The sequence below is a fragment of the Aquarana catesbeiana genome, linkage group LG06, assembly GCF_042186555.1.
Source record: "Aquarana catesbeiana isolate 2022-GZ linkage group LG06, ASM4218655v1, whole genome shotgun sequence".
Taxonomy (NCBI): Eukaryota; Metazoa; Chordata; class Amphibia; order Anura; family Ranidae; genus Aquarana; species Aquarana catesbeiana.
The window spans coordinates 58050399-58062946 of NC_133329.1; the positions used below are offsets into that span (position 1 = coordinate 58050399).

The window sequence follows — 12548 nt, forward strand, 5'->3', positions numbered from 1 at the left end:
ATAACTGAAGAGGAAGCTGAATTATTCTCCTATTAAATATTAAACACATATCAAGCCATTAACATCCTCTTTCCCAGCAACACCAAACCACAGAGTGGCCTTTCTACAAAACAGCTTTGGTCACAATACAGAGCAACATAGGTAAATAGAGGCCATGAGTAAAGCTGATGTTTAACCAGCTTATATATTGCCTTCCCTGGTTCCTCCTTTCCCCTCTCATCATCATGGTAATGACATTTTTAAAAAGAACCCTGTTTTCATTACATTCCTTATTTTAGTTCCAGTGATGTCATCATTGGGTCTCTGTGCTTCTCTTTGCCATGCAGGCAAATCATGTCAGGTGGGAGGAGCCAGAAAAGTCCTGTACGTAGCTTTCTGAAAACATCACAGCACCCTGCCTCAGTACTCCACTCAAGAACCCAAAAAAATGACTTTTACACCCTATTCCTCTTCCCACAGAACTCTTGGTGGCTAATCCTGGCTGTCAAAATGACAGCCAGGATTTGCTCTACAGCACTGAAGTGGATAAAGTCACTGCTGTGAAAAAACAAAGCTTCTGAAAAGTCTTCGGAACTGCGAAGCTTCAGCTCCTGTTGTTCATGGCTCCAACAGCCCTCCTGCACCGCCATTATGGTGCATGCACACACATGCCGAAGGGCTCTGCCCTGCTGTTGGGTCCTGATAGAACCCTCTGGCACATCTGCACAGGGTAATTCCAGCTCATTCGAGCATGTGCGGAGAAAACCCATTCATGCGCAGATGTATGCGGAAGTCCATGTATGCGCAGATATGACGAAGGGTTGTCAGGACCTGAAGACCTGCGGCACATGCTCAAAATCCAGGAGGGGGGGAGGGGCCGAGGGGTTTGAGGATAGAGTTGCCACTTCATCCCTTTAAACCCAAACACATATGATTTACACGGGTTCTGAAGCTAATTTAATGCAGATAAGGCACCAAGTGAGTTTAATTACCATCTTAATCAGCCACAGAACCTGTGTAATTAATATGTGTTCGGGTTTAAAGGGATGAGGTGGCAACCCTAGTTGGGGCAGACTTCATTCTCACCTAGGCCTAAGCCTAGGCCTAACCACTAATTAGCCCTTAGTAAACCCTCATTTACTCCTTCTTCCATTTAGCTATTATTTTTCTGCTATAAGAAGTGTGTGCAAGAAGAACGGTGAATGGTCCGATATCTCAATGGCAACATGGACCAGGTGCGCACGCATGCACATGGCTATCCAGAGACACGTCAAGAAGTGCCACCTAGCATGGAGTACACATGACCAGTGGCGTCGCCAGGGGGTGGCTATTGAGGCTATAGCCCCGAATCTGGGCCCTATAGCCCCGAGTCTCTTGCCGCAGGGGTCCCTGCCTAACCAGCGTGCCTGGGCTGCATGAGAGAGCCAGGCAGGCGCATGAGAGAAGCGAGGGAGCGGACGAGCAGAGATAACATCATCTCTTTCCACCCGCCCCGCATCACTGCTCTTCCGCCCCTTACAGCACGGGCCTCGTCAATGTTGGAGGTGCGGCGGGGAGCCACGAGATGACATCATCTCTCACTGCCGGCCCCGCATCACCTCTCTCCTGAACCAACAACTGCACCTGCCTCTGTGCACCCCCCCAGCCTGTAACAGAGCAAAGGATCTTGGGACCTGTAGTCCTGCAGTCAACCCTCGTTGTATTTTAGAGCCCCTTCAGAACAACAAATTCCAGAAAGCTGATCCAAGAAAGGATTATGGGGGACAGCACCAGAGGCAGTGGCGTCAGACAACTGTACCTGCCTCTGTACTAAATGGACAAGTGCTGCCAGCCTGCCACCAATGCAGTGACAATGCACATTTGGTGGCATGGCAAGTGACAATCTGCAAATAGTGGCAGGTGACATTGCAAGCGTTCATCCACATCTGGTGGCAGTCGACGTGGCAAGTGACAATCCATATCTGGTAGCAGGTGACATGGCAAGCAATCATCCACATCTAATGGCAGGTGACGTGGCAAGTGACAATCCACATCTGGTAGCAGCTGATGATGCAAGCAATCGTCCACATCTGGTGGTAGACGACGTGGCAAGTGACAATCCCCCTTTTTTTTTTCTCTTTCTATTTTCCTACGTTTTATTTTTTAGTAGACTAGTCCACACCCCGCACTCATCCCCTGGACCTGAGGGCCCAGGCACCCTGTTTTGTCCCCTGGCCTCATTCGGGAGGACTTTGTATTTTGATATAATCCACCCATGAGCACATTCTGTCTGTAGCTCCCTATGGCTCTTAATTGTGCTCGCTATTTTTATCCTCTGCGTGGGATTTCTATGGCTGTACCTGTTTGTTTGCCCTAATAAAAAATAAAAATATTGTTTAAAAAAAAAAGACCTATCCTTTTCAATCTGGAGGCGCTGTAATTATCTGTAAAATTCAATGCAATATGGCGGCCTGGAAGGTTCAGGTGTACAGAACTGTAATTTCCTGCTTGTGTGATTGGCTCTCTGATTCTCTCTGACTTCTGCACTAAGATAAAGGAAAATTGTAGGCATCCCCTTCCGCCATCCGATCCTGTCCGCCCAAAACAGACGGATGGTAGTCAGTGGCGGCCCCTCTATCCATGCCACCCCCTATATGAATAGATAGGGCTCATGCTATGAATGAATCTATCCATGGCCGCCGCGGCCACCCCCTATTCATGTGTCCGGCCCCTTTTAGGACGCCGGGTGAGTGAATTACATCGGCGGGGTTGTTTTTTTTTTTTAAGCACCTGATTAGAGTCATAGGCTTCAAATTAGGTTGGGCTCGGCACGGCAGAGCATTGTGCCATGAGCCCACCCAGGTGTTACAACAGCGAAATAAAATTCACTATTGAAACACTGATCCTCAATCTGGCCAATCAGAAGCAGGTCTGAGACCCGTTTTCCGATTGGCCAAAAAGGGGAGAGTCCCAATTGGCCGCCGAGGAGGAGGGAGGAAACGGAAGCTGCCGTGATGCCCGTGGAGAGCAGGGGAAGGGAAAGCCGTCGCCGCCGAGCAAGGGACGCCGCCGGTAAAGCCCGGGAGAAGCGCTGCCCACCATAGATGGGGTAAGTGCTCCACACCCGACCGACGGGGGGGGGGGGGGGGGGGGCGGAGGGTTGGTACGGTTTGCCGCCCCCCCCCAAGAAAATTACCACCTGCCGCCACTGATGGTCCGTCCAAGGGATCACATCGGATGGAAACGGGCAAGCGGCCTGTTTCCATACGATTGTCCCATAGAGAGGGGTGGGACTGTATGCAGAGTGGACACGGACCTGTCATCCGCCTGCTCAGCAGAGAAATCCCCCCTGCTGAGCAAGCTGATTCCGCTTAGTGGAGACGCCCGTGTGAAAGGGGCCTTAGGGGTGCAGACATTGCAACTTTCCTCTTTACAAACAAGTGCATCAGCTGATTAGAATGAACACAGACACTCCCGTTGTTCAGGAACCAGACCTCAAAAGACATAGTAGGAAATAAACTGCTTTTTCTTCAGAACAGAAACAGGTAGGGATCTGCTACAAGGCTTTGTTAAAATCCCTGCAATGTACATAGGTCGCCCAGAGGGGATTGCTTTTTTTTTTCTCAGCAAAAGTGGAGTTACTCTTTAAATTATGACAACGTTATCACCAAATAAGCAGGCCCATAGCGGAAATGTAAAGATTATTCTGGTCCATAAAGGTTTAAGGTGCGAGAGCTGAAATGGTTAAGGATAAAAGTCAATCATCCGGCTCGTCAATTCATCGGTGACATGTAGGCAAATATTAACTGACTGTTCCAGATACGCACATAGGACACTCACACACTGGCAGATGAGTCAGACACACCCACACAGGCAGTAGGCACTGCGGTACTGGGCTAATAGATCTGTGTCTATGGGAAACAGATGGACGCGGGAATGAGATAATACGTAGGCACCCTGCATGCTGCCAGCCGGGAGAAGCTGAATTACAGAAAATGTAACCTCTCCCATGTCCCCTGAAATAAACACATGCAGGAAGCCCCGCATTCACCTCCCTTATTGAGTCCTTGGGAGCAACGCTGTATCCTGGCCTAGGCCAACAAGGCCCAGGCCTAGGGCAGCACTTTCCAGGGGGCAGCACGGAAAGAGTCCCCACTGGCTTGCGCTGTTAGCGCTAGTCTTATGGGGCGGACTGGGCTGAGAGGCAAATTAGTCTAGCGCCCCCATAAAGCGGCCGCACTGCTTCCAGTATGCGGGCTGCCGACATTCCTCAACTGTGGGGGGAGGGAGCCCCTTCTAATTTTGACTGTCCCATCATCCTGGACCACAAACCTTCCTCACTGTGCTATATGTTTTCTGCTGCACCATTGGCATGGTTATATCTTCTTAGTGCTCTCCATAAAATTATCAGAAATTTGTGCTTAAAGTAGAACTATAGGCAACACTTTTTTTTTTTCATTTTGGATAGAATAAGGGAGGGTTATAGCCCCTGTCAGTTTATTTTTTTAACATCCCTGTCCCATTGCAGAGATTTCCTTTCACTTCCTGCTCCATAGTCAAACAGGAAGTGAGAGGAAATCTATGCAAATTAAGGGAATCCATTGCCCCCCCCGGCCCTCAGCACTAGTGTCCCCAATCGAAAGTTTTCTGGGCGGGTCTTAAACGGCAAGGGGTGTGGCCTTGACAGGAAGGGGTGGGTCATATTTAAATTAGGGGGAGCACGAGTTTAGTCAGGCCTAGGGCAGCACAAAACCTAAATACGCCACTGCTTGGGAGTATTAACATGAAGGTTCAGGTAACCCCAGCATTCGTGTGTATGTCTTCAGATGACCCGGCTGAACCTGCATGTTCAACCCCCCTCCCCTGCTGATTAGAGGAAACCTATACTTAGAGTAGCTTTTCCTTCTTTGCTTTTCCCATATTTCTCTAAGTATCAAAAAGTCATTTATTAAAAGCAGGCTAAACACTAGCCACTGACGTGATGTAGGTAGTAAATAGGCTCGTGTAATAGGCCGAGATGTAGGTAGCCACCAATGCGATCATGAGCCGCCGGGAGCCGTTCCGGGATTCAGGAGGAGGTCCGCAGATGGGTCACAGCCATGATGGAAAGAATGCAGGAAGTGGCCAGGAACCTGAAATTGCGCAACGCGTTTCGGAACATTAGAAGTACACCGACTGGTTTATGGGCCCGCTTCTTTTTCAAACTAATTGGGCATAACGAAAGGGGTGGACTAAGTACAATTCCTTGCACGGGAATTAACTACTTTAATAGCCAAGGTTACACAATCAAGGGTATACAAAATCAGGATAAATAGAGGATAAGAATATCATAGCATAGCTCCCAACTGTCCCTGATTTGGAACAATGCCCCTCTGTCCCTCTTTCCTCCTCATTTGTCCCTCATTTTGGTCTGATCTATATATATGTATATAAAATGCACTTTTTATGTTTCAAAAAGTGTTTCCCAGTGCTAAACCTTTCATCCAATTTCTAAATTGCTGCATTTGTACATTTTAAATGCCATTATAAAGGAATAATAGTGGTAAAAAAAAGTCCTTGTGGAATTAATTAACCTTTTTTTTTGTTGGTTAATTCTCCTTTAAGGGGGTGTGGCAGGGGGGCGTGTCCTATGCCTACATATATTTGTTAGTAGGTGTCCCTCATTCCCATCTCAAAATGTTGGGAGGTATGTCATAGTGCATGCCGTATCAGAACTGTTAGAGGATTATGCAATAAAAACATATACAGTATACAATTAAAAACATTTGTATATGATTATATACACAATGTATGATGCACTGAAAAAAATAAAAAGCACAAAAGAGAGACAACATAAAAAGAAAGAAGACCCGAGAAATATTAGTGTAGTAATGACGAATGGAATGAGAGCTGCTGAAGAGACAAGACAAATGACCAACGGGTTCACTATTCTTTATTGTATGCATTTTCTCAACTGTACTTACAGTAGGAGACCGGAAAGAACCAGAACCACCCCCCGATAAGTCATAACCAAACAAATCCTGAGAATAATATGAAATAAGGTTAGTATTATAACTCATAAAAATATATGTTAAAAAAACATAAAAATAGAAAACAAAATAAAACTTAGATAGATGGTATGCTCGCCGACCGCCTAACTGTAAATGTACGTCATGACTTTACTGTTAAATACCGGGGATATGGCTGCAGCTAGCTGCCATAACCCCCCCAATATATATAATATATGTATAAAATAATATATTCGCCACAGGATCACCTTTATGGGGGGGGGGTGTTTGGCCCCTCCCGCCGCTTCCCCGGTGGTTTTCCAAGCTTACCGAAGCCATCGGTAAGCTTGGAACTGGATCCGGTGCGGCCGATTGGCTAGGCAGGAAGCCAAGTGAGGGCAAGATGGCCCCCACTCAGATCTATGACCTTGGAGGACCACAGCGACATCTGACGTTACTTCCTGTTCTTGGGCAGACAGAAAGGAGTTTGTTTTTTTTTTCCTTAAAGGCAAAATTTCATTTTTGTTTTTGCTTTTAAAGGTAAATGAGAGATCTGAGGTCTTTTTGACCATGCTTATTTCTATTACAAGGGATGTTTACATTCTTTGTAACAGGAATTAAAAAAAAAAAAAGTAAAGGGACAGTGTAAAATCAAAAATAAAAAAAAAAAAAAAAAAAAAAAACTAAAGCCCCCATCCGTCCGAGCTCGCATGCAGAAGCGAAGGCATACGTAAGTCACGGTTGCATACGTAAACAGTGTTCAAATCACACATGTGAAGTATCGCCACGATCGCTAGAGTGAGAGCAATAATTCTAGCCCTAGACCTCCTCTGTAACTCTAAACTAGTAACCTGTAAAAAAATGTAAAGTCTGACCTATGGAGTACCGTAGTTTGTCGCCATTCCATGAGCGTGCACAATTTTAAAGCATTACATGTTTGATATCTATTTACTTGGAGTGACATCATCTATCACATTATACAAAAAAATTGGGCTAACTTGAATGCTTTTTTGTTTTTTTTTTTATCGTTAAAGTATATTTTTTCCAAAAAAAATGCATTTGAAAGACCGCTGCGCAAATACAGTGTGACATAAAATATTGCAACGACCTACATTTTATTCTCTAGGGTCTCTGCTAAAAAAATATATATATATATATCATTTTTGGGTCTTCTAAGTTATTTTCTAGGAAAAAAAATTCTGATTTTTACTTGTAAACAACAACAAATGTCAAAAAGAGGCCTGGTCTTAAAGTGGTTAAAGGATGGTAATAATTTTGATGGCCTCATTTTTTTGCCTTCCTCTGGATCAACTGTGGGAATAGGATTGTGTATATGGGATTGTGTGTGTATATATATATATATATATGTGTGTGTGTGTGTGTGTGTGTATATATATAGATATATATATATATATCTATATATATATATCTATATATATATAGATATATATCTATATAGATATATATCTATATATATAGATATATATATATAGATATATATCTCTCTCTCTCTCTCTCTCTCTCTCTCTCTCTCTCTATACACATATATATATATATGTTATTTTTTTATTTTTCCTTTTCCTTTTTCCCTTCTTATAGGTTGAACTAGATGGACCTGTGTCTTTTTTTTCAACCTGCCTAACTATGGATGGCCTCAATGATCCATACTTGAAAACCAGACGTGGACTTTCTGTGGGCCTCCTGAAAGTGGCGGGTAACACTATGTTTATCAACACTGCCTTCGATAAAATGGTTAGTTCTCCGAAATGTTGTCTAATAGGCCTGACAGAAAAATAAAAAAAAAAATCCCTGCATCCTCAGAGCCCTTCAACTGCAGCTGATCCAGAGAAAGGGGGGGAATAAAATCTGTGCTGAAAATGCACCTAATAGAGGGAAAGGTGACACCAACAAAACAATTTTGTTGTTTCATTTTAGTTTTCTGACAATATAAAGGGTTATGGGCCAGTTCACACCGCATGCAGTCCAGTGCGCTTTTTTCTGCATCAAATGTAGGTTATATGGTTTCCAAAGGCATAGTTCACACCAGTACAGTCAGTTCCAGTGCGTCCCAGTTTCAGAGAAAAAAAAAGAAAAGTAGAACATGCTGTATTTTTTTCTGTACTGAACTGTACTGGAACACGGTAAAACGCAAAAAAAACACACTAGAACGCACCTAAATGCACCAAAAACGCACCAGAAAGTCCTTTGGACTCTGCTGATCACAGATCAGGGTAAAGGGCCAATCACAGCACCCCTTTACGACGTGCTCAGCTGTGTCCAATCACAGGTGATCATGGAAGTAAACACAAGCCAGTTATCGGCTTTTTCTTTCCTCATGCTGACAGTGTGAGGAGAGAAGTCCTAACAGTGCTGACCAGTGCTGCCAATCAGTGCTCATCAGTGCTGCCAATCAGTGCCCAACAGTGCCTCCTCATCAGTGTCACCTATCAGTGCCGCCTACCAGTGCCCATCAGTATCGCCTATCCGTACTGCATGTCAGTGCCACCTATCAGTGCCCTTCAGTGCCGCCTGTCAGAGACCATCAGTGTCCATCAGTGCTGCTTATCAGTGCCACCTCATCTGTGGCCATATGTGCAGCCTCATCAGCACACATCTGTGAAGGAGAAAAATCACCTGTTTGCAAAATTTTATAATAAAACTATGAAAAATGTTCGTTTTTTTTGTTTTTTTAAATGTTCGGTCTTTTTTCATTTATTTAGCAAAAAATAAAAAAAAAAAACAGCAGTGATTAAATACCACCAAAAGAAAGCTTTAATTTGTGTGCAAAAAAATTATAAAAAATGTCATATGGGTACAGTGTTGCATGACCGCGCAATTGGCATTCAAAGTGTGACAGCGCTGAATGACAAAAAATTGGCCTGGGCAGGAAGGGGGTGAAAGTGCCCAGTAGACAACAAGTGGTTAAAAACGTGTCAAAAACGCACATGCCGGATTGCAGATTCAGATTGAGTCTGCGTTTCTATGGTGTGAACTGGCCCTAAGCCTCAATTTTTTATTTTTTATTTTTTATCCACATTTGAATTTTTATTAAAAAAAAACATTTTCACCAAAAATAGCAAAGCGCCTTCATCCAAAACAAACCCACATTCATAAATGAAAAGCAAAAAATACCAGACTAGCCCCAGCAATGCATATTTAAATTATTACAGTCTAATCTTTCCCATCCCTCTTGTACAAAAAAAAAGAAACAAAAAAGAGAAAAAGTGTGCAATTTTTATATATCTAGATATAGATCTATCTAGATGTATATATCTATATATCTAGATCTAGATATATATTTAGATATATATATCTAGATATAGATCTATATCTAGATATCTAGATATCTAGATATAGATCTATATCTATAGATATATATATCTATAGATATAGATCTATATCTATAGATCTATATATATACTAATAGTTGTAAGTGGAATTCTAAAGTGAAAATTGTATCAGGTTTTTATTTAATAACCTCGTTTCCCCATAAAAAATGAATGAAGAAGAGATGGCTGTTATAACGGACTGAGCCGTTGGGGAGGCCCAGTAGTGAATAATTTAGGGTGTGTTGGTGGTGGACCTGGCAGCCTCGGCTCTGAGCACTGTCTGAGTCATCCGCTTGGCTTGTCCAGAAGGCTGAAGGGGGGTGACAGGTGCTGCATGGATGACCTGCAGCTGGGGGGGGGGGGGGTGACATGTGCCGCACAGGTGACCCGTGGCTGGCAGGTGACAGGTGCTGCACAGGTGACCCAACCCATCCTGATGACAGGAGATGGAAAGAGATTTAAGAACAGAGGTTTTACTAGAGAATAAATTGAGACTAATTGGCAAAAATATGACAAGAGAGAAGGAGCGGGTCCTATGTGTGTCTATATATCTGTCACGCTTCACTGACTCCCGACAACCGCCGCCATCTCTCCACGCTCCACTAAATCTCTGACGTGACATCACCCAGCTAGAGCGCTTTCACCCGCCTAACGAGACTCAGAAAGAGCCAGCTCTATCTATTTATCTACCTACTGTATAATTCTTTCTATCTATCTACAACCTATCTATCTATTGTATATCTAATTATCTATCTATGGGTCTCGGACAAGAGTAGCACTACATATCTATCTATCTATCTATCTATCTATCTATCTATCTATCTATCTATCTATCTATCTATCTATCTATCTTTCTTTATTTCTTTCTAGTGCCCACCTGTGGCCCCTGTAAACCTCTCTGCAGGACACTGCAGAGCTGGGCTATATAGCAGGGCTGTGGACTAAAGAGTTGCCAAGACCACATGGCTGTGCCATCATGCCTGCAGTTGAAGATGGGCTGAGGGTTTTGCTGCTGACATCCACATGGCTGCCATGCTGCAGCAATTAATTTTTTAGAACTTTTTCCTTTTTAATAAAGACCAGTCTAAGCGTTTCGGGTGTGTCAATTTTACTTGGTTCTAGGTATAGAGCGGGTCATCACTGGTGCAGGGTAGAAGGAACAAAACAATCCAGCGGCTCCTCTTGGAGTAGCAAGTGGGTGCACATCTAGGACACCTTCTGGCACCTTTCGCAGAGTGATGACTGTGGCAACATGTCAAGTAGTCAACACGGATCCAGTCACTGCTACCAGGTTGAGTAAAGAACAGGACCTGTTAGTCTGTGTTAGACGAATGAGTGCAGCTGACATCCATTCCACGATAGCCACGCTGAAGACACAGGTTTCTCAAGTGATGGAGATGATGACCCTGCTAGCAGTAGGAAACTCAGAGAAACTTGGGGAGACGTCACAAGTTGCACCCTTTAAAAAGTCAGTAGGTTCAGTGATCTGCTACAAATGTGGAGATGTAGGCCACCACAAGCAAGTTGCCGAGAAAGGTGCAAGCGCCAAATGGTCATCAAACCACTTAAACTAGTCTCCATTCAAGTCATGGTGTGATAGTGGAGAAGGGGAGGCCAGAGCCGTTGAGTAGAGCTTTGTCTGACACCTCAAAGAGACAATTGAATATGCCTCTTTTGGTATTGAGCTTTGGCGTTCAGGCAAAAGATGTCCACCGATCTCCAATACGTTGGCAGAAGCATCGCTTTGAATGCCATGAAAGAAGTATACAAATTCAGTCAGCCAGACTTACCCCTTGAAATACTTCTACCAAAGTTTCTCATCTATGTTGCCCATTCAGGTACAAGGAATTTACAGCTCATCTTGATTCAGGTGCCCAAGTGACTTTGCTGACTCGAAACTACCACAAAAAGCATCTGAAATATTTGGTCTGTGAAAGCTGGAAGACCTAGGGCTTGTTCACATCATGGTGGTACAGTACTGTATACAGAAAAGTGCAGCCTAATGGATATGGCACAAAAAAGCCCTTTAGAGATTCAAGGCAACATAGCAGAGAAGTATATTTGTGAGGTTACCTATAGATCAAGCTGCCGTTTGATGCCTTGGACAACCAGGGACCTTTGACATACTACCAATTATGTGTTTTTGGCCACCAGTGTCAGCAAGAAGTTATTTGATGGTGGGAACCAACATGACTGCTATCCCCCATTGCCTCCAGGTATGATTCTTCCAACAGAGTGTGCACCCCATGCTGCAGTCATGTATCAATGTCTGGTTCAGGAGAGGAAGACTGCAACAGAGGAAGAGTTACAGCCAGAATAAGCACCCTGCAGACCTCAGGGAAGCCTCAGAACCCAGAGAGCAAAGGGTTAGATGATGGATCTAGCTTACTTCAATCAATCAATAGGTGATTCAAGAGAGACATGTTCTGAAGAAATTATCACCACTTAAGGGCCTCAAGCTACAGTATCAATGAGTTAAACCCCATCAGTGGTCGGGGGGGGGGGGTGAAGCATCCCTGGCGGTCCCTTTAGGCTGCTCATCAGTACATTGCACCCCAGTGCAGACTGTTGCTGCTTCCCTGGCATTGGACTTGAAGCTACAGGGAGAGGGAAGCCAGAGATGGACTGCAAAAACCAAAAAACAATTCCCAGCTCAACTTCCCAGCCAGTCTGCAACAAACTGAATTGTCTTGTCTAACAGTTCATGTTAAAAACAGGTGTTTAGTTAGCACACATTTGCAAATACATGCATAAGCTGCAGAGGCTATGACAAGGCACCCCATTATTATCTGCAGTCCTAACTCTATACATTTTGAGAGCCTCCATAGTAGGAGCACATATATAATAATGGATATATTGAAGGTAGGTATGCCTGGGGGGAGCCCACTCCTCCTTAAAGGCACAGGGGCACACAGGATACCCAGCAAATAGCACAATGGCAGCAAAGGTGTTAGGACTGCAGATAATACTGGAGTGCCTTGTCGCAGTCTCTGTAGCTTACGCATGTATTTGCAAATGTGCGCAAACGAAACCCCTGTTTTTAATGTGAACTGTTGGACAGGACAATTCGGTATGTTGCAGGCTGGCTGGTAAGTTAATCTGGCAATTGTTATTTGCTGTTGTTTGACATGTGTCGCCCTTCCATGTGCTCTTTGCCGTTAAGCCGGTTATAGGTTGGGGCAGTTGCCATTTGTTTGTACCGAAGATAGACTGCGATTGGCTGCAGCACAGCCTGCCTCTGCTAACGGGGGCTTAGCAGGTAGGTTTGGTCACT

The 12548-nt window shown here is 44.2% G+C and overlaps 1 protein-coding gene across 2 annotated transcripts in view; it reads right to left on the reverse strand.

The window, feature by feature from the left end:
• PRRT2 (proline rich transmembrane protein 2) overlaps positions 1-12548 on the reverse strand; it is a 53816-nt gene that overhangs the window by 13841 nt on the left and 27427 nt on the right. Inside the window, exon 4 of one of the 2 annotated variants that reach the window (XM_073635975.1) lies at positions 5922-5978. The exons of the other annotated variant lie outside the window; for it this stretch is intronic. Coding sequence (XP_073492076.1) covers positions 5962-5978 — 17 coding nt within the window. The 3' untranslated portion in view covers positions 5922-5961. The remainder of the gene's footprint in view (positions 1-5921; positions 5979-12548) is intronic. 2 annotated transcript variants of the gene reach the window in all.